The sequence below is a fragment of the Euleptes europaea genome, chromosome 7 (assembly GCF_029931775.1).
Source record: "Euleptes europaea isolate rEulEur1 chromosome 7, rEulEur1.hap1, whole genome shotgun sequence".
In the NCBI taxonomy this organism is placed as follows: Eukaryota; Metazoa; Chordata; class Lepidosauria; order Squamata; family Sphaerodactylidae; genus Euleptes; species Euleptes europaea.
This window is the reverse complement of record NC_079318.1, coordinates 87,148,051-87,174,610: the sequence shown is the minus strand read 5'-3', so window position 1 is coordinate 87,174,610 and position 26,560 is coordinate 87,148,051. Positions and strand designations below refer to the sequence as shown.

General features: G+C 47.2%; 1 protein-coding gene across 1 annotated transcript in view; it reads left to right on the top strand.

Annotated features, from left to right (window-relative positions):
* RPS6KA4 (ribosomal protein S6 kinase A4) overlaps positions 1-26,560 on the top strand; it is a 336,421-nt gene that overhangs the window by 293,235 nt on the left and 16,626 nt on the right. Inside the window, exons 6-13 of the mRNA XM_056853043.1 lie at positions 2,439-2,546; positions 8,610-8,690; positions 11,396-11,499; positions 12,368-12,518; positions 15,952-16,113; positions 19,066-19,191; positions 21,887-22,020; positions 24,915-25,008. Coding sequence (XP_056709021.1) covers positions 2,439-2,546; positions 8,610-8,690; positions 11,396-11,499; positions 12,368-12,518; positions 15,952-16,113; positions 19,066-19,191; positions 21,887-22,020; positions 24,915-25,008 — 960 coding nt within the window. The remainder of the gene's footprint in view (positions 1-2,438; positions 2,547-8,609; positions 8,691-11,395; positions 11,500-12,367; positions 12,519-15,951; positions 16,114-19,065; positions 19,192-21,886; positions 22,021-24,914; positions 25,009-26,560) is intronic.

The window sequence follows — 26,560 nt, the reverse complement described above, 5'->3', positions numbered from 1 at the left end:
GCCTTGCTTGTCAGTTTTCTAGAGGCATGTGGTGGAAACAGAACAGACCTTTGGCCTGATCCAGCAGGTCATTTCCTGTGTTCCCATCAACAGCTATGATGGCTAAAAGGAACTTCAATATTCAAAGGCCCTATATCTCTGAATAGTGAGGGTGGTGGGGGGAACGGCAGTGGAGGCCCCTTGCCTTCGTGCCCTGCTTATGTGCTTCCCAGAGGTATATGGAAGAAAAAGCAGAGTTGATTTTTATATGCCAACTTTCTCTACCACTTAATTAATTAATTTATTTATTAGACTTATAACCCGCCGTCCTCAGCAAGCCAACTCCGAGTGGGTAACATCATTTAAAAAATACAATAACATACAATATAAATAAACATTAAAATCCATAATAAAACCATCAATAAAATTCTTTAAAAAAGAAAAAAAAAGAAGCCTAAAATTATGGCGCACAAATCTAAAAGCTCTAGGGGACCGTACAGGTGGTAACCCTTTGTTTTTGTTGTTCCCACTAAGGGGAAAGGGGGGGGAGGCCAGTAGATGATGTAAATAATATGAGAAAATATAGGCGGCTGTCCTCAATTGTAGGCTTGGTGGAAAAGCTCTGTCTTGCAGGCCCTGCGGAAGACTTTCAGATCCCGCAGGGCCCTGATATTACCAGGCGGAGCTATCCACCAGGCTGGAGCCAGGGCCGAAAAAGCCCTGGCTCTTGTCGAGGACAGCCGCACGCTCTTAGGGCCAGGGACCACCAGTAAATTTTTGTTGGACGATCTTAATGTCCTTTGGGGGGATATACCAGGAGAGGCGGTCCCGGAGATACGAGGGTCCCAGACCGTGTAAGGCTTTAAAGGTCAAAACCAGCACCTTGAACCTGATCCGAAACTCCAGTTGGAGCCAGTGCAGATGGTAAAGCACTGGCTTTATATGCTCTCAAACCATTCTGAACCAGCTGGAGCCGTTGGGTCAGTCTCAAAGGCAGCCCTACGTAGAGCAAGTTACAGCAATCCAGCCTAGAGGTGACGGTCGCATGGATCACCATGGCTAGGTCAGGGTGGGAGAGGTAAGGCAGCAGCTGCCTGGCCCGGCAGAGATGGTAAAAGGCCGCCTTGACCACGGCTGCGACCTGGGCCTCCATAGATAGGGAGGCATTCAGGATCACACCTGTGACCAGACCCCTGCTTATATGCCTGCTTGGCCGCCTGTGACCACTCACCCCCCCAAGACTGTGATTCGGGGCGAAACCCCAGTAGCCAATGGGAGCATACAGTTCAGGAGCCTTGGGGAACTCCAAGCTGCCCAGGGTTTCCCCTGATGCAATTACAAGGAGCTTCATTCCCTTGATTCAATCACACACACACACGCATACATAACAATATCCACAGTTTATAAGTTTGTACATTTGTTGTGTTGAAATAATGTTGATGCATATCTTACGGTGTGTCATAACCTACTTCTGTTGAAATGTAAAAAGATTATATGCTTATAATCTATTAATGTTGCAATATTCTGTATTAGGAGGTGCTATTTGACTACAGTGTGTCCAACTGACATATTTAGTACCTTCTTATTCCCCCTGGTTTTTTCTGGTTTTTAAGAGTGGTAAGCTGCAGTATTGCAGTCCAAGCTCTGCTCATGACCTGAGTTTGATCCCGACGGAAGTCGGTTTGAGATAGCCGGCTCAAGGTTGACTCAGCCTTCCATCCTTCTGAGGTCAGTAAAATTAGTACCCAGCTTGCTGGGGATAAAGGGATGATGACTAGGGAAGGCACTGGCAAACCACCCCGTAAACATAGTCTGCCTAGTAAATGTCAGGATGTGACCCTGTGCTTGCACAGGGGACCTTTACCTTTACTTTTCTTCCTTAGCAACGAACTGTTGAGGCGGAAAGCTGGAAGGAGATAAGCCGGAGCCTCTGACCTCTTGGTCCCCTGTGTGTGTGTGTGTGTGTGTGTGTGTGTGTGTGTGTGTGTGTTAAGTGCCATCAAGTCGTTTCCGACTCATGGTGACCCTATGAATCAATGTCCTCCAAAGTGTCCTATCCTTAACAGCCTTGCTCAGATCTTGCAAATTGAGGGCCGTGGCTTCCTTTAATGAGTCAATCCATCTCTTGTTGGGTCTTCCTCTTTTCTTGCTGCCATCAACTTTTCCTAGCATGATTGTCTTTTCCAGTGACTCTTGTCTTCTCATAATATGTCCAAAGTATGACAGCCTCAGTTTAGTCATTCTCGCTTCTAGGGTCAGTTCAGGCTTAATTTGATCTAGAACCCACTGATTTGTTTTTTTGGTGGTCCAGGGTCGTAACACTCTCCTCCAACACCACATTTCAAAGGAATCTACTTTCTTCCTATCATCTTTCTTCATTGTCCAGCTCTCACACCCATCCATAGTAATGGTCCCCTGGGTTGTCCCCCAATAAACTCTTGATTCTTTCTTGCCCCTAGCTTGGCATCATCTATCGCGACGTGAAGCTGGAGAACATCTTGCTGGACAGCGAGGGGCACGTAGTGCTCACGGACTTCGGGCTGAGCAAGGAGTTTGTGACCGAGGATGTGAGTGTTGCCCCCCCCCCCGCTTCCCCTGAGAGTTTCTTTTTCTACCCCAAGAGATTTGTCAGTACCAAGACGCAGGCAATGTCAGGGACTGGGATTTAAGGACAGGCCACGGCCTAGGGCAGAGGTCAGTAACCTTTTATAATTAAAGAGCCCAACTACCTCAACGTTCAGAGCTAGATCAAGAGATCAAGAAAGGGCTACTGTAAGGAAACCCATTTGCATGACTGAAAATATACAACTGGCTTGATGGGTAAATAGAAGAAGCAGCAGGTTTTTAGACCCTTCTTTTCTCTACTTGTCTCAGACTGGTTTACAATCCTCTCCCCACAGCAGGTACCTTGTGAGGTAGGTGAAGCTGAGAGAGTTTTACACAGGAGAGAAATGTGACTAGCCCAAGGTCATCCAGCAGGCTTCATGTGGAGGAGCAGGGAATCGAACCTGGTTCTCCACTACTGTTAATCACTATACCACGCTGGTATAAAGTTGCTGCAGCCCAGACACAGGTATTTGTGAGTCCCTTATTAGGAAGTGGTGCACATGAGGTCTCACAGTCAGTAACTAAATATACACAGGAGTGCCTCGTGTGTTGTGTTAATGCACTGGCAAGAATCTGTGCATGATTCGCACCTATTACTGGCAACCGTTCACCTATAACCTTGCCCTTTCCGCGAACCATTTCTCTGAAAGCTTTTAGTCCCTTAAAAATCTTGATGGCACTTTACAATCACACCAGGTGCTATGGGACTTGAATCTAGCTTTTCTACTGCAGATCAACACAGATTAGGGTTGCCAACCTCCAGGTAGTAGCAGGAGATCTCCTGCTATTACATTGGATCTCCAGCCGATAGAGATCAGTTCACCTGGAGAAAATGGCCACTTTGCCAATTGTACTCTATGGCATTGAAATCCTGCCCCTCCCCAAACCCCACCCTCCTCAGGCTCCGTCCCCAAAACCTTCCGCCGGTAGCAAAGAGGGACCTGGCAACCCTAACACAGATACACTCTGAAGCTAAGTTAAATATGGCTCTTTTTAAAAAAAAAGTAAAATTGTTTAAGTTTTCTTTTTAAAAGAGTCACATTTGGCTCCATACAGGGCTACGTTTGGATCTGGAGCCATAGTTTGCAAATCTTGAACTGGTTGAAGTCAAGGAATCGTGCGTTAACAGCCCAGAAGGTTAAGCCAGGTGTCAGTGGAGAAAAGTAGCATTCAGAAATCTGGGATTGTGTCTGTCGATAGATAATAGTTTTTTGAAGGTGGTGTGATAAATGGCAGCGTTTCTCACAACATGCCCGTTGGTGTCTGTTGCCTCTGACCGAATAGGATTTGGGGGCTTTCGAGCCACTACAGAAACCTGTGAACGGATGCAACAGGGAGGTGAATAACTCACCACAGGCAACAGTGCCCGGTTATGTCACTTCAACTCTTTTACAAAAATAATACCTCTGTCCCTGGCATGGGAGCTTGAGGTTGAAATAAGGAACAAGGTACAGGATTTTTAATACAGGGAGCAAAAATTGGTGAAGGAGGGTAGAACAGAAAATCAGAGACTAAAATAATAAAATTCATTTATTTAATTCATTTATACCCCCGCCTTTCTCCCCAATGGGGACCCAAAGCGGCTTCCATCATTCTCCTCTCCTCCATTTTATCCTCACAACAACCTTGTGAGGCTGATTAGGCTGAGAGTGTGTAACTTGCCCAAGGTCACCTAGTGAGCTTTCATGGCACGAGTGGAGATTTGAACCTGGGTCTTCCAGATACTAGTCCAACATTCTTATACTACACCATACTGTTTTCTAAAGTTCTAAAACTTGTGTATTACTCAAGGAAGAGAGCCGCTTAGGGAAGGCATCCATACCTTTGTGGCTAGATTATCTACAATAAATGGCTGTGTGAATTAACTGGGTCTGTGGACTAGTTGTACATATCAAAGGCACAAATCCTTTTGCTTGGGGAAAAACAGAATTCCATTTGTCTTGTGCTAATAACATTGCTAGAGCCAGCGTGGTGTAGTGGTTAAGAGCCACAGACTCTAATCTGGGGAACCGGGTTGGATTCCCAACTCCTCCAAATGAAGCCTGCTGGGTGACCTTGGGCAGGTCACAGTTCTCTCAGAACTCTCTCAGCCCACGTGGAGGTAGGCAATGGCAAACCACCTCTGAACGTCTTTTACTTGAAACCCCTAGGTGGTCGCCATAAGTCATCTGTGACCTGATGGCAACAAAATAATAATAACATTGCTATTGTTATAATGAAATATAAAAAGACAGGATGTACTGATACTGTGATGGCATGGAGCATTCAGCAGCTCAGAAAATCAAACAGGTCACAGTAGGGTTGCCAGGTCCCTCTTTGCCACCAGCGGAAGATTTTTGGGGCAGAGCCTGAGGAGGGCGGGGTTTGGGGAGGGAAGGGACTTCAATGCCATAGAGTCCAATTGCCAAAGCGACCATTTTCTCCAGGTGAACTGATCTCTAAGGGAAGTGGAAGTTATCAGTTTGACTAGAATTAAAACTTGAGGAATGGGAAGAAGAAGTCCTGGGGCACAAGGAAGCTAAAAATGGGGTGCCCAGAGGCAAGGAGGGTGAAGGAAGTGTGCAGAGTAGGGAATGGACAGAGGAACAAGGAAGTAGAACAGGAGGCTTAAGAAAAAGAGCTGAGGGAGACACGGAATCGAGAGAAGGGCCTAATTTGGGGGGGGGTCTGAAAATGCATCACAGCATTTAATGTCAGGAGGGGCTGTTTGCTTTGTGGCGAGGGAAGGAAAGAAGAGTCCTAAGAGGCTAGTCAAGTAACTGGGTGGCTACAGAAAATGGGGCTCAGGATGGCTTGAAAACAGCAACTTGAAGGGGAAAATGGATGGTGGAGGCAGAGCTGAGTGAAGGGTCTGTCTGAGCGCCGGCAAAGGGGGAATACCCCTCTGGTTGTTTTTTGCTTTACTTTTTTTAACGTGTAATTTTTGATGTTTGTTTTTATTGAATTGTGTTGTACGGTTTTGACATGGCCGTTCCCCACCTTTGGTCCAGGGATGCCTGGGAGAAAGGTGGGGATGTAAATATTTTATATAAATAAAGAGAAGGGCGGAATGGGACCGTGTGGAACAGAATAGGCAGGGAGGACTGGAAAGCTGTGGACCGAGAACACAGTTGGTAGGCCTCGAGCCGAGGCCTTGGTAGGGGTAAATTGGCCAGCTGCATCTTACATGGCATCTGTGGCGTGGTGATCTGGCAACCTTAAGAGAGAAAACAAGAGCCAGAAAAGCAGCAGGGTGTGTGGAGAGAATGTGCTAAACATTGCATACTGATTTGAAGGAACCAGCTGGCTTCTCATTATTTACAAAAAAAATCTGCGTGTCCACATTTTTAACTCTGAATGTATGCAAAAGCCCAATTTTGGACTTAATTGAATCTCACGCTCCCCCCATGTTTCCTTGGCATTCCTTGGGGTGACCTTCGAGGTATAGTTGGGGGTCACCATTAAGCATTGTGAAAAGTTTTAAAATTATGGAGGGAGTATTCCAGCATTTTATACACCCCCCTTTCCCCACTTCCATCTGCGGGTGGAAGTCTTACATTTTAAGAATGTGCGTTATGATTGTCCCTAATTTTTCTTTTTAGGAACAGTTTTGAAAAACGGATATGATACAGGATTCTGTAATTATGCATGGGGTGGAGCCATTAGATAGATGAAGACCTCTACCCTCCCCTCTCCTACAGTACTAGAACTGCAGGCCAGATATTTAAGTTGATGGGCAGAAGATTCAGGAAGAAAGGAAGTGGTTAGTGACAGTTAACAGTGATGGCTGCTCGTTTAGTGGGTGAAAGTGGGATTAGACAAATTCATGGGGCCTATCGACAGCTATAAACTACTCTAGCTAAATGGAACTTCCATGTTCAGAGGCAGTAATAACCTTCTGAATACTGTGATGGGGGACAACAGCAGGAGAAACCTTGGGCCTCTGTTCCCCCAGTTGCAGGCCTTCTGGGGGCAGCTGGTTGGTTGGCCACTGTGCAAAACAGGTTGCTGGACTAGATGGCCCACTGGTCTGATCCAGCCCGGCTGCTCTTATGTGCTAATACCTTGTTAAAGCTTTGTCAGTGTGGTTTGGTTGCATAAACATTCTTCAGGATTCAGTGCTCTAGAATGTTAATCTCTTGTAGGTAGGGTTGCCAGCTCCAGGTGATTTTGGGGGCAGAGCCTGAGGAGGGTGGAGTTTGGAGAGGGGAGGGACTTTAATGCCATAGAGTCCAATTGCCAAATCAGCCATTTTCATCCGTCTTTGAGATCTTGTTGGAGAACCACTGTGGTCCTGTATTACTATTTATCTATTATGGATTATTTGACTTGATGCATTGCGGCTGAAGAAGCCCGCAGCGAAACATGTCTAAAATGATCTAGACAAACTTGTACCGTTCTTCTGTTTGTTTCCGAACCTGAAGAAAAAGCTTTCCCCTCCTTTCTCTGCGATTTGTGCAAGAGCACAACAATGGAATAGCGCTCAGTTATGGAATAGCACAACGACATTCAGTATTTCCATCTATTTATGGACGTCTACTATGGACTTTTGGTATTAATCTACTATCTATAGAGTAGTTATATTGTTTATTTCATCAGGCTTAGAACAAAGGGATTTCCCCCCCCCCCCTAGCTTTTTGTGCATGTATATTTCTTTCTTGTAGGCGTTGGTTTGTTCATTTTTGTTTTGTCTTTGGTTCATTGCATTTGTGTGTGTGTGTGCGTTAAGTGCCGTCAAGTCGCCTCCGACTCATGGCGACCCTATGAATGAGTCTCCAAAATGTCCTATCCTTGACAGCCTTGCTCAGATCTTGCAAATTGAAGGCTGTAGCTTCCTTTATTGAGTCAATCCATCTCCTGTTGGGTCTTCCTCTTTTCCTGCTGCCCTCAACTTGCATTGGTATATTTGTCTAATTGATTAATTACAATTTATGTGTTTATTCAACATTATATTGTGAATTTGGTGCTGTGTTTTCCTATTGCCCCAACTCTACAGCACTTAGCCTCTTTTCATTTTGGTTTACCACCTGGAGGTTGGCAACCCTACTTATAGGGGGAATTGTTGCACTCTATTGGCCTCTTTGCCAATACATGTGCATGAATGGTTAAAATGACATGAGGTATGCAGGCTGCCAGTTCACACCCTGAAGCTTCGGAAGTATATTGTGTACTGTCGTTACATATTTGAGGACAATTACATTCTCCCACCCCCGTATATCTTTATCATAAGAACCATCACCCTCTTAGCTTCACATGCACGCATGCCCATATAAAAGAAGAACATACATTAGGATAAATCCAAGTACAATGAATAAAATTAAATAAAACATTCCCAAATCATCTATTAAGGAATGCTACATGCCATTCACGATATCTGATTGCTGACTGTAAAAATCTTGCAACTGATTCCATTATTTTTGGATTTTGTGTGGTCATAAGGTAGGATGTCCTACCCTCTTAGCTTGTACATCAGCTGAGAACGGACTATATCAGTTGCACCGCATAGCCCGACAGCCAAAAGTCTTGAACAATATGTAATAGTGGAAAGGGTGGGGCTGGCAGAGTTATCCCTGATATGAGAATAAGGGTGTTGGAACAGGGTTGCCAGGTCCCTCTTCACCACTGGTGGGAGGTTTTTGGGGCGGAGCCTGAGGAGGGCGGGGTTTGGGGAGGGGAGGGGCTTCAATGCCATAGAGTCCAATTGCCAAAGCGGCCATTTTTCTCCAGGTGAACCAATTTCTGTCGGCTGGAGATCAGTTGAATTAGCAGGAGATCTCCTGCTACTACCTGGCAGTTGGCAACCCTAGTGTAGACCTCCTGACTTTGGAAGGTTGCCATCTGATCAGGAAAAAACCCTCTTGAACCATTAGCAGCTATTTTAATGGCAGATACCAGCAGATGAAGGTTTTCATGGGCGCAGCTCAGCGTTCTCACCTTCTCACTTCTGCCAATAAAGGCACAGGAAAAGCAGCTGGACTCTGACTGGGAAAGGAGCCTATTCTCTCTCTTCTTTTCATTACATCTCTGCTGTCCCCTCCACACAGAAAGAACGGACTTTCTCCTTTTGTGGCACCATCGAATACATGGCCCCGGAAATTGTACGGAGTAAAAGCGGGCACGGCAAGGTAGGAGGCGTGGCGTGGATAAGGGAAGGTGTTGGTATTGGGGCAAGCTGGCAGTAGAAACCTGGTGGGAGAAAGGACTTGGTAGAGAGGGTTGACATGGCACGTGTTTACATGGCAGTATTGGAAGTTCTAACTTTTCAGGTTAAAAATATTGCTCCTCCCACCAACCACCCCCCATCCTGGCAGGGCTAGTGGGGAGGACCCACAACATATGGAACCAAAGCAACATGGTCAGTTAGGGGTAGGTTAGGAAATACCTGGATATTTTTGGGGCGGGGCCTGAGGAGGGCGGAATTTGGGAAGGGAGGGACTTCAGTGCCATAGAATCCAATTGCCAAAGCAGCCATTTTCTCCAGGTGAACTGATCTGTATCTTCTGGAGATCAGTTGTAATAGCAGGAGATCTCCAGCTAGTACCTGGAGGTTAGGAAATAAACAGCACACAAGCTCAATATTCTTCACAGTACTCCTACTTTTATAGGTTCAATTTATCAAAAAAAATTTTAACACAGTATAAATACTCACTATATTCTACTATCAAATAAATATACACACATACAAATATTTCTCACAACTGTGGCAATGTCCGTAAGACAAAAGAGACTGCGAGTGTCAGTTCCAATGAAAGTTGGTAATTGTGTGTTCAACAAGGACGCTGAAGACAAGTGCGGTCGCGTCAATTAAGATCCGGCAGCATCCTGCAAGTGCCCAAGGCTACTGGTACTCTTCACCTCCCACGGGAGGAGGAGTCGGGAGACCAGGAGGTCCCGGCGCGGCGGATGTAAGCCGCGCTCCGAAACAAACACAGGGAACGTTCTATCCGGAAACGCTTTCACCAATCGGCTTCCATCAACCCAGCTTTCTACCAAACGAAAAATGTTTTTATAATGCTATCCCACAAAATACAATATCACAGTAAATTGCATAATGTTATACATACCATCAATGTTATTTTCTGCAGACCTACACCTAGGTTTCTATGGCAGGCTTCACAACGAATTCTCCAGCAATTAAGGTCAGAATAAGCATAGTACCTGGGGGTTGGCAACCCTAGTTAGGGGTGGAGCCAAGATGAAACCTGCTTGGTTATAGGTGGAGCCAGAGAAGATCCTGGCAATTCAGGGGTGGAGCCAAGATAAACTCAGCGGGTTCCAGACGGAGAGGGAAAAGGGTTTGTATCTATAAATGTTAGCGGGCTTTGCATTAGAATAGATGTGATTCTTGTTGACCAAAGGCAAAATTAATAAGCTCATTATGTAAAACAGTGAGGTTTACAGTTTCAGATAGAATGTCACATATAGTTCCTGTTCCAGTGCAAAAAGAGTACCATTATGCAGATTACCATTTAGGCGTAACTTGGCTATAACTTCCAGCGTATCTTCAAGGCAGCTGTTAAGTTACATATAGTACAGAACTTTCTTCAGATGAAGTGTACTAATTTTAGAAGAGTCTGAGGGAAAAACTAGTTTAAATCAGGGTGCTGGTAATTACCAGATTTAACAGGAAGAATGATGTTATTAAGCAGGCTAATAAAACTCTGTTGAAACATTTTATAAGTTAATAATAGTTTTGTAATGAATGAAACACAGGAGAATCTCCATTGACCAATATGCTGTTGACTTTAATAAACAGAAACTGAAAATTAATGTCAGGTATAGTGTCAGGTATAGTGAGTTACTGAGGTAGCTCAGAACATTAAAAAACATGGGCCAAAATTAAAAAACATGGGCCAAAATGAGTAAAAAGAGCCTTAGGTAATATTTTGTATTCAGCTTCCAGGACCTCCTGTGCAAAATGCATTGGACGTAGTATAGTATTTATTAATTTAGAGTAGTTATTCTGCTGTTTTTGTGAAATGCTAAAAGTGGATAACAAAAATGTAAAAACACATGAACACATGAAGCTGCCTTATACTGAATCAGACCCTTGGCCGATCAAAGTCAGTATTGTCTACTCAGACTGGCAGCGGCTCTCCAGGGTCTCAGGCAGGGGTCTTTCACGTCACCTACTTGACGTGAGAATCCCAGAGAATCACAGACATAACATCTGTGATAAATAGTACACAGGATTTGCAGCATGAGAACAAAACCTTGACTAGCTGCCAGACCTGGCCTTGACAGGAAGCCAGCCTCTGGCCTGCAATTGCCAAACTTCTGCTCCAAAGGTAGCAAAGACCTGACAGTTTTTATATGCCGACCTTCTCTACCACTTAAGGGAAACTCAAACTGGCTTACAATCCCCTTCCCTTCCCCTCCCCTCCCCACAACAGGCACCCTGTGAGGTAGGTGGGGCTGAGAGAGCTCATAACAGAGCTGTAACTTGCCCAAGGTCACCCAGCTGGCTTCGTGTGTAGGAGCAGGGAAACCAATCCAGTTCACCAGATTAGCCTCTGCCGCTCATGTGGAAGAGTGGGGAATCAAACCAGGTTCTCCAGATCAGAGTCCACCGCTCCAAACCACCGCTCTTAACCACTACACCATGCTGGCTTGATGCAACAAGGCTTGATGGAGCGTACTGGCTTTTCAGAGCTCACTGCAGGGGGGCAGGATAGATAAGTAAAATGCTGGTTAGACGGCACCTCTGGATGGCACAGGGTGAGAAACTGGGACGGTTTCAAAGAGGATAAAAGATTAGGCAACCTGGGAATGTCTAAGGGATGGAGTGAAGAAGATTGTCACATCTGCTGCTCTCTGTCCTTCCTTGCAGTCTGTGGACTGGTGGAGTTTGGGAATCCTAATGTTTGAGCTGCTGACAGGAGCCTCGCCCTTCACGCTGGAGGGGGAAAAGAACTCACAAGCTGAAGTGTCCAGGTGAGAGGGCGACCAGGTGAGACCCAGAATTAGAGATGAGGAAGGGATTCAGGACTGATCGAGAAAGGCTGGGCCCAAGTTTCCAGGAGAGGCAAAAGCTATTTGGTAATGCAGAGGATAATACCAGGTGTCTGCAGTCAATAGGTAGGGTTGCCAGGTCCCTCTTCACAACCAGCGGGAGGGTTTTGGGGTCAAGCCTGAAGAGGGCGGGGTTTGGGGAAAGGAGGGACTTCAATGCAATAGAGTTCAATTGCCAAAGCGGCCATTTTCTCCAGGCAAACTGATCTGTATCGGCTGGAGATCAGTTGTAATAGCAGGAGATCTCCTGCTACTACCTGGAGGTTGGCAACCCTATTAATAGGTAATAGGGAGTTTGGCAGGAGAAATAAGGGTTGATGGATAATGTGAGAAGACTATTGTGAGCAGAGGCGATGGGTAACGGGTTTGGAAGGAGAAGTAAAGGCTGATGGGTAATACGGGAGGACTGGTATGAGTAGACCAAAGAAACTGGAAGAAGCAAAGGCTGATGGGTAATATGAGAGGTTTGGCATGAGTAGGCTACAAAAATTTGAAGGAGCAAAGGCTGATGTGTAATATGAGAGGTTTGGCATGAGTAGGTCACAGAAATTGGAAGGAGAAGCAAAGGTTGATGGGTAACATGAGAGAGTTGTTATTAGTAGGCTGCCGAAAGAGACAGGATGGGATTTGGCGAGAAGGGCAGAGGCTGAAGGGTATCTAGAGGATAATAGCAAGAGGTTCCAGAATTGATGGGCAGAAGATTCTGTGGTTGGCGGATACAGAAAGGTGAAGGCAGGGCTTGGTAGATGGAGGGTGAGGCCTATTCAGTGACGTGGTTTCTGATTTCCAGGCGGATCCTAAAATGCAACCCTCCATTCCCGTCGCTCATCGGCTCCGTGGCCCGTGACCTGCTCCAGAAGCTTTTGTGCAAGGACCCCAAGAAGCGCCTGGGCTCAGGTCCCACAGGAGCACAGGAGATCAAGGAGCACCCCTTTTTCAGGGTGAGGCATGCACCAATGAAACCTACCACCATCCAGCAGCTCCCTCTGTCCCCCAGAGAGCCCCTGTGATAGGCAGAGGCAAAGCATGACGGTCGTTACTTACCCTACAGTGCCCTCTTTTTTTTCTGTGGCCCCTGGTGAGGCTGAGGTGTTACCTCACAGTCATCTCTTCCCTGAACTGTAGGCAGGAACCTTTTATGGGTCTCTGTGTTTGGGAGAACATTACTGGAGACTTCTGTCCTTTTTTGAGGAGGTGGGTCATCTCTGCTTTGTCTGACATGAACACATGAAGCTGCTTTATACTGAATCAGACCCTCGGTCCATCCAAGTCAGTATTGTCTACTCAGACCGGCAGCGGCTCTCCAGGGTCTCAGGCAGAGGTCTTTCACATCACCTGCTTGCCTGGTCCCTTTAACTGGAGATGCCGGGGATTAAACCTGGGACCTTCTGCATGACAAGCAGAGGCCCTACCAGTGAGCCACAACCCCTCCCCTCCTAAATGTACAGGTTGAGCAGGTAGCAAGCAGGCAGGCCCATGGGAAGGCAGTGTTAATTTCAGTATAACATCAGTCCCCCTAGAAATAACAGTACACCCTTGCAGTTCCTTAGACCTCTCTTCTACAGCCGTTTTTTAAATCCTGACTTCGTTTCTCTTTTTTTCTGGCCAGATTAAAAAATTCATAGCTGTTGATATGCAGTCCCCCTTGTGTGTGTGTAAAGTGCCGTCAAGTCGCAGCTGACTTATGGCGACCCTGTAGGGTTTTCAAGGCAAGAGACGATGAAAGGTGGTTTGCCTTTGCCTGCCTCTGCGTCACGCCCTCGGTATTCCTTGGAGGTCTCCCATCCAAGTACTAGCCAGGATCGAGGCTGAGAGTGTGTGACTGGCCCAAGGTCACCCAGCAAGTTTCCATGGCAGAGTGGGGATTCGAACCTGGGTCTCCCAGATCCTAGTCTAACACCTTAACCGCTACACCAGTCTGGCTCTTTCAACCCCCCTTGCCATGCTAGATTTTAGCTCCCACCCAGGAGCAACCTGTATCCAAGGATTGGGGGTGGGTGGGAACAGCCTGACCATCTATGCCTATTAAGCAAGTGTCTTTATAGAAGCCTAGGAGCCCCGTGGCACAGAGTGGTAAGCTGCAGTACTACAGTCCAAGCTCTGCTCATGACCTGAGTTCGATCCCGACAGAAGTTGGTTTCAGGTAGCCTGCTCAAGGTTGACTCAGCCTTCCATCCTTCCGAGGTCGGTCAAATGAGTACCCAGCTTGCTGGGGGTAAAGGGAAGATGACTGGGGAAGGCACTGGCAAACCACCCCGTAAACCCAGTCTGCCTAGAAAACGTTGGGATGTGAGGTCACCCCATGGGTCAGGAATGACCCAGTGCTTGCACAGGGGACCTTTACCTTTTATAGAAGCCTAGAAACATCATTTTCTGAAAGGCTGTGATAATGTGCAGGCAAGGGAGAACTTGCCCATCCTCACCCAATAGATTACTCTTCAACCTCCCTACTCCCACACTGCCAATACAAACCACATATAAAAGTTTTGCACAAGATGTCGTGACTTCCTGGAAGGAGCCTCTGTAATGTTTTGGAGGTTTGTAAGCAGAGGCTAGATGGCCATGTGACATAATTGCTGATTCTGGGGATCATGGGAGGGAGGGCAGGAAGGGGTGAGTCAGTGCTCATCTCTAGTGGCCTTTCTTACATTCCCAAGGAAATGCAGGTCGCCACTTTGAGGTCAGGAAGGAATATTCCTCCAGGCCATGGATCCTGGGTTTTTTTGCCTTCCTCTGGGCATAGAGCAGGGGTCACTGGGGAGGTGGAGGTAGTTGCAAATTTCCTGTGTTGTGCAGGGGGTTGGACTAGATGACCCTTGAGGTCCCTTCCAGCTCTAGGTTTCTATGTTTCTAATGGTTGAGAGGGCAATGAACGGTGTGGTTAGTTGCATGCAAGAGTGCTCTGAAGAGGGGTTCACAGCACCAGGTCTGCATTTTGTGTAACTTTATGGCCATATGTGATTGCAACATAAAAGCAAATTCACTGCTGATATCGGCCACAGCTGCTGGCTGTTCCATCACTACCACTTCATCCCATCCTCCTGGTGGGGGGAGTAAGGTGCCCCCTGCAGGTGCTGCCTGAGACAGGCGGCTTCCGTCTCAGGCACCGGGAATGGGGGATGCTGTCATTCCCACGTGAGGAGGAGACACTGAGCCAGCGTGGTGTGGTGGTGGACTCTGATCTGGAAAACCAGGTTTGATTCCCCAGTCCTCCACATGAGTGGCAGAGGCTAATCTGGTGAACTGGATTTGTTTCCCCACTCCTCCACAAGAAGCCAATTGGGTGACCTTGGGCTAGTCACAGCTCTCTCAGCCCCACCTACCTCACAGGGTGTCTGTTGTGGGGAGGGGAAGGGAAGATGATTGTGAGCTGGTTTGATTCTTCCTTAAGTGGTAGAGAAAGTCAGCGTATAAGTTATACTCAATGGTACAATATAATGGAAATAACAATTATTAAAAAAAACTTTCAGAGACACCATATCTCAGGCAGGACGGACATCAGTCCTTTCTCCAGGCAGAGGTGATTCCGCAGGCCAGGGGAGGGCAGGGCCGAGCCCTTGGCCCTCCCCTCCACTGCCAGCCGCAGAATCCCAGCCCTAAATTCCGTGGCCTCGGGCATAGGGGAGGGCAGTGCTGACACCTTCCTTGCCAGCAGAGAAAGAGGTGGCGGTGACAGAACACCCCGCGGCTGTAGCTTGTATTAGCACTGGATGTGCTCAAATGCCACAGGCACATGTACATTAAAAAGGGAGCCCAACGTTCATTCCTAGCACTGTGAGGCTGTTTTTAATGCATCTTAGAGGCCCACAGCCCCACTCCGTGGAAGGGAAGCCGTGACAGTTAAGGCACTTTGTGTCTGTATCATAAGCCAACGTGAACACATGAAGCTGCCTTATACTGAATCAGGGCCGTGGTCCATCAAAGTCAGTAATGTCTACTAAGACTGGCAGCAGCTCTCCAGGGTCTCAGGCAGAAGCCTTTCACATCACCTACTTGCCTAGTCCCTTTAAGTGGAGATGCCGGGGATTGAACCTGGGACCTTCTGCATGCCAAGCAGATGCTCTACCACTGAGCCATGGCCCTTCCCCAAAAGAAACAGGGACAGCATCAGTGCCAGGGGCAGATCGATCATTAAGGCCACTAGGAGCACATGAAGCTGCCTTATACTGAATCAGACCCTTGCCTACTCAGACCAGCAGCAGCTCTCCAGGGACTCAGGCAGAGAGGTCTTTCACATCACCTACCTGCCTGGTTCCTTAACTGGAGTATGCCGGGGACTGAACCTGGGACCTTCTGCATGCCAAGCAGATGCTCTACCGCTGAGCCACAGCCCCTCCCCAATGTGCTTTATTTATCCTGGCATCTTCTCCCCAGGGTCTGGACTGGAGTGAACTAGCAGCCCGCACGGTGAGGCCCCCCTTCAAGCCCCTCATCCGCAGCGAGCTGGATGTGCGGAACTTTGCCGAGGAATTCACCAGCCTGGAGCCCATCTACTCCCCCGCAGGAACTCCTCCCAGCCTCGACCGGGTATTCCAGGTGAGTGCCAAAGAGGTGGCAATCTATCCGCGGGTTCCACGTGTGAAACGCTCAGCACAGGGGTGGACTCCTTCTTTCTTAAGGGGAGTGGTTTGGAGTGGTGGACTCTGATCTGGAGAACCGGGTTTGATTCCCCACTCCTCCACATGAGCGGCGGACCCTAATCTGGAGAACCGGGTTTGATTCCCCACTCTTCCACATGAAGCCAGCTGGGTGACCTTGGGCTAGTCACAACTCTCTTAGAGCTCTCTCAACCTCACCTACCTCACAAGGTTTCTGTTGTGGGGAGGGGAAGGGAAGGTGATTGTAAGCCGGTTTGTTTCTCCCTTAAGTGGTAGAGAAAGTCGGCATATAAAAACCAACTCTTCTTTCAATGATTTTGTTGTATTTGTTGGAAAAGAGCAACCAAAAGGTGAATCTCCTGACCAGGAAAGGCTAAGCTTTTGGGGTTTGACATAGGCATGGGTTAGGGGGAGGAGGCATAATGTGAAGATGGTGGGGACACGCCATCTCTTCCTGATAATACTAGACCTGGAAGACCCCAGGATGAGGGTGCTATACTTGCTGTGTCTCTCCCGTTTCTTCCTGCCTGCAAAAGGAGGCAACAAGTCCTGCCTCTCAAGGTAAACATGAAACCAGTGCAGTGTGTGGCTGGCAACAAACACAGGGTGCTTTCTACAACACAGTATTATTTGCCAGCATCGTTTGCTTGCCTGGCACAAACTGCTGCTCACCCCAGGCGAGCAGACAAGCAGCAAACGTTTTACTGATTTCCCACCCCCCAAAAAAAATGTTTTTAGGAAGTATGTTTTAGGAAGTGTCTTCGACTCACTTCCTTATATTTAGATTGTGGAGTCAGAATGAAAGCGCTTTTTGGTTCTTCTCTGCTGTTGCCCAGCTGCACGTTATCTTGGCTGTGGCTTTGGAGCATCCGTTTTGATGCTTCCTCATTTACCTTCTTTACTCTGCAATCTCTTAGGGCCAAACGTGATTATCCCACCTCTACAACTAAACAGCTTTCCACAGGGCAAATAGCAATTCCCGGGAAGGTTAGGAGAACGGCACAAGCAGAAAAGGTTGACTTCTTCTCCCTGTTTTGCAGTCACTCCAGTCCAAACCAGAAACTCTGTGGCTATTTACTCTTTGTAAAAAAATCTCATCTCTTTTGACCCTGGGTGTTCAGAAAATCACATAGGTGGGTCCATCAGTTTTATCAGCGGAGCTTCAAGAATATATTTTTAAAGCTTTGTTGGTTTTGATGAAAAATGGCAAAGAAAATATTGAAAATGACCTTTTCCTTCGAACAAGGACTGTTTGCTTTTGTTTAGTACAACGTATGTATCCTTCCACTTCCTTCAACCTGTCAAAAAGACAACTGTGTTGAAATGCATTATGTAATTTATTAACCTAATCTTTAAAGGGGAGGTAATTAATCAAGTATAGGGAGGGAAGGCAGCATGGTATAGCCCGATCTTGTCAGATCTCGGAAGCTAAGCAGGGTCAGCCCTGGTTAGTATTTGGATGGGAGACCACCAAGGAATACCAGGTTTGCCAGCATGGTATAGTGGTTAAGAGCAGTGGTTTGGAGCGGTGGACTTTAATCTGGAGAACTGGGTTTGATTCCCCACTCCTCCACATGAGCGGCAGATGCTAATCTGGTGAACCAGGTTGGTTTCCCCACTCCTCCAGATGAAGCCAGCTTGGTGACCTTGGGCTAGTCACAGTTCTCTCTGAACTCTCTCGGCCCCACCTACCTCACAGGGTGTCTGTTGTGGGAAGGGGAAGGGAAGGTGATTGCAAACCGGTTTGATTCTTCCTTAAGTGGTAGAGAAAGTCAGCATATAAAAACCAACTCTTCTTTTTCTATGCAGAGGAAGGCAATGGCACACCCCTTCTGTTAGTGTCTTGCCTTGAAAACCCCATAAGGGGTTGCCATAAGTGAGCTGCGAATTGACGGCACTTTACACACACACAATTAAGCAAGCAAAATGTTTTCATTGGTTAACTGTAAGAAGTTCTTGTGAGCCAAAAGAACAATCCAAAAACCCAGAACACAATCCAGTGTAAAGTGCTGTCAAGTCGCAGTCGATTCATGGCTACCCCTCATGGGGTTTTCAAGGCAAGAGACAACCAAAGGTGGTTTGCCATTGCCTGCCTCTGCATAGCAACCCTGGACTTCCTTGTTGGTCTTCCATCCGAGTACTAACCATGGCCCACCCTGCTTAGCTTCCAAGCTCTGATAAGATTGGGCTAGCCTTGGCTATCCAGGTCAGGGCAATATCTTTCATTAAAGGTAAAGGTAGTCTCCTGTGTAAGCACTGAGTCATTCCTGACCCATGGGGTGACGTCACATCCCAACATTTACTAGGCAGACTTTGTTTACGAGGTGGTTTGCCAGTGCCTTCCCCAGTCATCTTCCCTTTACCCCCAGCGAGCTGGGTACTCATTTTACCCACCTCGGAAGAATGGAAGGCTGAGTCAACCTTGAGCCGGCTACCTGAAACCAACTCCCGTCGGGATCGAACTCAGGTTGTGAGCAGAGCTTGGACTGCGGTACTGCAGCTTACCACTCTGCACCACGGGGCTCTCTTTCATTAGGACCAACCAAATGACACATAACAGTGTGCAAACTTTCAGGTTCTCCAGCACTCTTTGTCAGGTCAGCTGTTATAAAAACGTAACACAAACATGAAAAGGAAGAAGCTTCGGCACCTGATGTAAAATCGTGGTGCAGTTTGCCTTGTGCTTTTGATGTCCGATGCAGAGCTAATGCTGATATCAAGTGACCTTTTTTTTTTTTAACTTGGGAGAGCATTTGGATGCAAGAACCCACACCTGGAATGGAAGGATTCTATCATGTGATTTTGCTGAGTGCTCAAAGGCGCATGAAACACTCTGCATGGCAACAACAATGCAGGCACTCTGCTGATCTCCAAGCCCGTTTCTTTTCAGGGATATTCCTTCATTGCTCCCTCCATCCTTTTCAACCGCAACGCTGTGACAGCTGACGTGCTCGGGGCGATGCTGGACTTGGAGCGACCAGGAGGTGCCGCTGTGGCCCGCAGTGCCATGATGAAGGTAACGGTGCTCCTTGCAGGAGGGGGGAAATGGGGGACTTTTGCACGTGGGCGGAGACAGTTACACATGGAGAGCCAGCGTGGTGTAGTAGTTAAGAGCGGTGATTTGGAGCGGTGGACTCTGATCTGGAGAACCAGGTTCGATTCCCCACTCCTCCACATGAGCGATGGAGGCTAATCTGGTGAACTGGATTTGTTTCCCCGCTCCTACACATGAAGCCAGCTGGATGACCTTGGGCTAGTCACAGTTCCTGTTGTGGGGAGGGGAAGGTAAGGTGATTGTAAGCTGGTTTGATTCTTCCTTAAGTGGTAGAGAAAGTCGGCATATAAAAACCAACTGTTCTTTTTCTTCTTCTTCCTCTTCTTCTTCTTCTTCAAATGTCCTTCTTTGGCTTAGTTGCTAAGGGAAACCCCCGTTAGGGAGTTTCCATTGACAGAGCCATGGTGCAATCCAAAACTTATCTCGGATGATCAGTTCGAAGAATGCTCCTGCCACACTTTAAAATGTGAAGGAGCGGGGCTCTGAGACCCAGTTCAGAAGCAAAAGCCCTCCGTATAAACCAGGGGTCCCCAAAGTTTTTTTCAGCCTGCAAGTGCCTTTAGAATCTTGAGAGGGGGTGGTGAGCATTACCTAGGGTTGCCAACCTCCAGTTACTAGCTGGAGATCTCCCGCTATTACAACTGATCTCCAGCCGATAGAGGTCAGTTCACCTGGAGAAAATGACCGCTTTGGCAATTAGACTCAGTCTATGGCATTGAAGTCCCTCCCCTCTGCAAACCCCGCCCTCCTCAGGCTCTGCCCAGAAAAAACCCCACCAGTGCTGAAGAGGATCCTGGCCACCCTAGCATCACCCCAAAATTGCAGAACATTAGGAAAAAATTTTTTTACAGTGAGAGTAGTTCATCAATAGAATCGGCTGCTTGAGGAGGTGGTGAGCTCCCCCTCACGGGCAGTCTTCAAGCAGTGGCTGGACGAACACTTGTCAGGGATGCTCTAGGCCAGGGGTGTCAAACTCAATTGTTCTGAGGGCCAGATATGACATAAATGTCACTTGGTTGGGCCAGGTCATGCCTCGCCAGCCCAGATTGAGAGTGGGAGGGGTGCCTCAGCTGGCTCACAGGCTGGATAAGAACTCCAAGGGGCTGGATCCGGCCCTCGTCCTTATGTTTGATACCCCTGCTCTAGGCTGATCCTGCATTGAGCAGGGGGTTGGACAAGAGGGCCTGTATGGCCCCTTCTAACTCCATAATTCTATGATTCTGTTAAAAGGCTTTAACTCCATATAAATATCTGCCATCAGATCGAGCCTTTCTTGTTTCTGTTGGCCCAGGCACATAATTATCCCCAGGAACATGCCACGGGGGGGAGAGGGGGGTTATATATATAGGCCTTCTCTTTTTTGTACAGCCTGCCTTGACCACTTGTGGTCAGGTGAATTTATTCACCAAATGGCTCGGATCCTAGTATTAATTAACTATTTAATTTTGATAGAATCGTAGAGTTGGAAGGATCCACCAGGGTCATCTAGTCCAACCCCCTGCACTATGCAGGAAATTCACAACTACCTCCCCACCCACACACACACACCCAGCAGCCCCCTACTGCATGCCCAAAAGATGGCCAAGACGCCCTAGATATTTATTTCCCTACTTTTGTCTCCAGCGGAGATCCAAAGCAGCCGAGACAACATTGTTCTCCTCCATTTTAGCCGTACAACATCCCTGTGAGGTAGGTTAGGTCGACTGAGCGCCAAACCCAAGGCCACCAGTGAGCTCACATGGCAGAGCAGCGGTTTGCAACCTGGTCTCCCAGAGCCTAGTCCGATACTCTGACCACTATATCACACTGGCCTTCTTTCTGCCTTTGCCCTTCATCTGTTTCAGAGAGGGTCCTTTGCTGTAGAGCACATTTCTCTAGCAGTAGGCACTTTTCAGCTCTTTGAATGATGCTGATCTTGAACAAGCGGAAGTGCCTAACTCTGGAAGAATGTGCTGCTCAAGCAGAGACAAGGCTTCGGATCGAAGCCAGTAAAACTAGGGGTTGCCAGCTTTCCCCTCTAGCCATGGGCTTTTAACAGCAACCCGAGACATTTAGGAAGCAAAGCTTTCCCTGCATGGAGATAATGCTCTGGAGAAAGGCTTCATGTAGGAGGGCTACAAAGATGGTGAGGGGTCTGGAGACCAAGTCTTGTGAGGAAAGGTTGAAGGAGCTGGGTATGTTTAGCCTGAAGAGGAGAAGACTGAGAGGGGATATGATAACCATCTTCAAGTACTTGAAGGGTTGTCATATAAAGGATGGTGCCGAGTTGTTTTCTGTTGCCCGAGAGGGTCAGCCCAGAACCAACGGGTGGAAATTAAATCAAAAGAAGGAGGAATTTTCTAAGAGTCAGAGCGGTTCCTCAGTGGAACAGGCTTCCTCGGGAGGTGGTAAACTCTCCTTCCCTGGAGGTTTCTAAGCAGAGGATAGATGGCCATCTGTCAGCAGTGCTGATTCTGCATGTCAGAGTACAGAAGTGGGACCAGCAAAAGGGGGTGGGGGGAGGCAACTTTAAATAAAACTTACTTAATTATAATGCCAGGAAAACAGAACTGTGGGTTCTCTCCAGTCTGGGTGTGTGTGTTTGTGTTCAGAAGGTATCTTCTTTCTGGGGAGCCACCCCGTGGCTTCTGTTCTAATTCCTCCTTTCTTTGCCCAGGATTCTTCGTTCTTCCAACAGTATGAGATGGACTTGAAGGAGTCGCCCCTGGGTGAAGGCAGCTTCTCCTTGTGCCGCCGGTGCCGCCAGCGCCAAAATGGGGCTGAATTTGCTGTCAAGATCATCAGTAAAAGGTGCTCCCCCACCGCAAGAGGACCGGTGTAACGTTTTTGCTCTTTTCTGAGACCCCTGATATGTAACACGTGTAAACGTAGACAAGAGCAAGAGTCCAGTAGCACCTTAAAGACTAACAAAATTTCTGGCAGGGTATGAGCTTTCATGAGTCACAGCTCCCTTCTTCAGATGGCTATCTCCAGTACAGGTATAGGTATCTGAAGTATAGGTATCTGAAGAAGTGAGCTGTGACTGATGAAAGCTCAAGAAGCTGCCTTATACTGAATCAGATCCTTGGTCCATCATACCTTGTCAGAAATGTTGTTAGTCTTTTAGTTGCTACTGGACTCTTGCTCTTTTCTACTGCTACAGACAGAACAGCACGGCTACCCATCGTTGTTCTTACTGAATCCCAAACCCCAACCTTGCTTTTGTAAAAGCCAACTTCGGGCCAGCCAGCAGCAGAATCCCACCGCCTCCTCTCACGTCCTTGAAGATGAGGATGGAGCTGCCTTCTTTTCTTTTTTCTTTTCTTTTGCCACATGGCTTGGCTCACTTAAGTCATTTATTCATGGGAGTTTTACTTGAGGTTCGTTGCTCGCTGGAGCAACTTAAGTCATTTATGCATGGGAGTTTTACTTGAGGTTTGTTGCTCGCTGGACCCACACTTTCCGGTTGGGAATCTATGCACCAGAAATCTCTAAGCTCAAATCAAGTCCCCGCCCCTTTAAATGCTGCTTTTTAATTGGCTTACTTGTAGTGTTTACTGTGTAATTCCCCCCCAACCCAGTTGCCACATAAAAAAACATTTTAAGAACAACAGCAACAACAAAAAACGGAGCGATCTAAAAGGGGTGGGGAGAAATCCAACCCTTGGTTTTAAAAAGCCTTTCTTGTGCTCAGAAAGAGCTCCAAGGAAGCAGGAAGTATTTGAATCCCCGCCTTTAGACATGCTGCTTTGTAATTGGCTGTGAGCAAAACCAAGCTTGCGTGCCCCACACTTTGCCTTCTGCATGGGGATTTCACCCGGGCTTTGCTCAGGGAAGATGGAAGAGTCGAGTTAACAGAGGAATGGGAAGACCCAGACATTGCAAGGGCTTGCCGTGAGGTCATCACTAATGGACAGAAAACTCGTGCATATCGCCAAGGAACAACCGAGACAGACTCAGGGGCGAACATGAGCGGAAGTACCCATGCATAAATGACCTTACTCATTCTTCTCTACTTAAGGATAGATGGACTCACATTCTAAGTTGTACCTGAAGAAGTGAGCCGTGACTCGCGAAATCTCATATCCCTACCAGAGATTTCATTAGTCTTTAAGGTGTGCTCTTTTCTACTGCTACAGACAGACTAATACGGCTACCCATCGTGATCTACCTTTCTGTAGTGTTCTAAGGTGACGTGTGTTATGTTGCCTCCGTGCCTTCCTTAGCGTTTCCTGCTTATTTTCGCTGCCACCAGAGGCTCTGGCCTTGGAATTCTTAGCTGGATCCAAATAACAGGATGGCTTAGTTATATTTGGTAGAAAGTCAGAATGGTCAGTGCGTAGGAGTGGCTTTGAGGTAAAAGTGGATCTTTTATTTGAAATAAAACAGTTTTTTTTTTCTTAAACAGAGTTTATTTAGAAGTATAACAGAATAGTGGTTTCAGTAAAGGTCATGAGCGTAATGGTTTCAGATAGGTACAGTTCTCCTTTCTCTAAAGTTCTTTAAATAGGCCTACCCACAAAGGCTTATTTTCTCACCTGCCACTTAGGCCAATTGCTTCCACAAAGCTTAATTCCCTAACTTGCCACTTAGGCTAATAACTTCCACAAAAAATTAAAATATTTCTCTCATACACCACACTCTTCACCCTCTCAAGTCTCCTCCCATACACACTCTGAACTCTCTCTCTACAAACCAATCAACTCCGCCCTCTAGATACCATCCAATCGTAACACACTTCCATCACTCATCCAGCCCCCCTTTCTTACTACACATTAAAACACAGAAATAGAACACACAATGGCCATTTTTGCATGGTAATTAGCAGCTCGTTCCAGATTGAATTGCCCCGCATACTTTTTAAAAATTTTGCACCCTGAACAGTCCTTCCGGAAGTGACTGCGAAGCCGGCGCTTACCTGCTTCACATTACTAAAGAGGCCATTTAATGCGACCTTTGGTATTTGCCACAAAGAATCTCCCTCAAGGAACAATGCAAAACAACAGAGGTGCGTTAGCTTTCTATGCAAACTGGAACAAAGAAGCAGGCGAGGGGGGAGTGGAACTTCTCCTTTTGCTTCGGGACCGTGAAAAGGCATTTTTAAAGTCGCATTTTAAAAAAGAGCTTTGAGCAAGCATCAAAATTGACCATGCAAAAAATGGCCGCTATTTATGTATCACAGCACCCCAACCGGGTTGGGAGCCAATGAGAAGTCCAGACAAGTCAGAAGAGACATGAGGCTCCAGCCCATTCTAGCTTGTCACCCGCGTGCCTTTAAAGAAAGTGCCACATTCGAACCAGACTGAAATGATGTGCGTATATATTTTACATGTCGGCTTGATATTTCTCTGGAGCTTTGCACCGGGAATAGCAGCCAGTGAGTGAAGCCTCGCCCCTTCTACCTAAAGGAGCAGGGGTTTTTTGGTTGATGGGGCTGGCCTCTAGCTTCACTGCCCCACCCCACCCCAACACAGCAAAGATGGTGGGTCGGATCCAAACTAAATTTTCCATCGGTGTCATGGAACTTTCCACCCTCTTACTGAAGCCCACTGACCCCTGGGAACCCCGAGGAATGAGATTGGGGAGTCTTCAGTGGTCAGGGAGGGGGAACTGATGGAAATTGGACTGAATCTGGCTGATGCGCTGGACTGCGGGCTGCTCCTTTGCATTGCGTTAACTCCTCCCCCCTTCAACTCCTGATCCAGGATGGAAGTGAACACACAGCGGGAAGTGGCTGCCCTGCAGATCTGTGAAGCCCACCCAAACATCGTCAAGTTACACGACGTCCACCATGACCAGGTAACACGTTTGCTTTCTTCCTCCCTAAACAAAATTGCCCAGGTTAGCCCGATCTCATCACAGCTTGGAAGCTAAACCGGCTCGGCCCTGGTTGCTACTTGAATGGGAGACCGCCAAGGAAGTCCAGGGTCACACGCAGAGACAGGCAGTGCAAACCACCTCTGAACAATCTCTTGCCTTGAAAACCTTACGGGGTCACCATAAGTTGGCTGCGTCTTGATGGCCCTTTCCACCACCACCACCAAGGAAGATTGCATCTTGCAGGTACATGACAGATCATGCTATTTGGGTCAAGCTGGATACCTGGGTATTTGAATCCAGATGGCCATCTGTCAGCAGTGCTGATTCTATGACCTTAGGCAGTTCATGAGAGGGAGGGCCCCTTGGCCATCTTCTGGGCATGGAGTAGGGGTCACCGGGGGTGTGGAGGTAGTTGTGAATTTCCTGCATTTTGCAGGGGGTTGGACTAGATGACCGTGGCGGTCCCTTCCAACTCTGATTCTATGACTGTCTTTTCCGACTCAGTACAAACATGTACTCTAGATATTGTCGAAGGCTTTCACGGTCAGGGTTCATTGGTTCTTGTAGGTTATCCGGGCTGTGTAACCGTGGTCTTGGAATTTTCTTTCCTGACGTTTCGCCAGCAACTGTGGCAGGCATCTTCAGAGTAGTAACACTGAAGGACAGTGTCTCTCAGTGTCAAGGGTGTAGGAAGAGTAATATATAGTCAGAAAGGGGTGGGTTTGAGCTGAGTATTGTCCTGCAAAAGTAATGTGCTAATCATTGTACTGTAAGTATCAAGATAATGTGCTAATGAGGGTATGGTATGTTAATATGGAACCATTGTATCTTGAAGTGATCTGTTAATGTGTGTAATCCAAAACTAATCTGCATGGCTATTGTTGAATGTTGTCTTTGTTAGTCTGGAGGTTTTCAGAACAGGAAGCCAAGCCAAGAACCAATGTACTCTAGACTTTAAGAAAGCTGATTTCAGTAAATTTGGGGAACTACTGGGTGTGATCCCATGGGTGAGAATATTGAATGAGAAGGGAGTACATGAAGGATGGGAAATTCTAAAAAGGGAGATAATGAAGGCACAATTTCAATCAATTCCCACGAGGAGAAAAAAAGGTAGAGGTTTGAAAAACCAGGATGGATGACTAAAGAACTTTTGGTTGAGATAGGATTTAAGAAGGGCATGTACAAGAAATGGAAAAAGGGAGAAATCAACAAAGAGGAATTCAAACAAGTAGCCAGCACATGTAGGGAGAAAGCCAGGAAGGCTAAAGCGCAGAATGAGCTCCGGCTAGCCAGGGAAGTTAAAAACAACAAAAAAGGGTTTTTTGGTTATGTCCATAACAAAAGGAAGATCAAGGTAACGATCGGGTCATTGCGTGGAGAGAATGGTGAGTTATTAACAGGGGAGGCAGAAAAGGCAGAATTACTTAACTCCTTTTTTGTATCAGTCTTCTCCAAATAGGGGAATAGTGCTCAACCTGGGAATAATGGAGCAGAGGATGCAATAGGGGAATTACAGCATAGTATAGACACT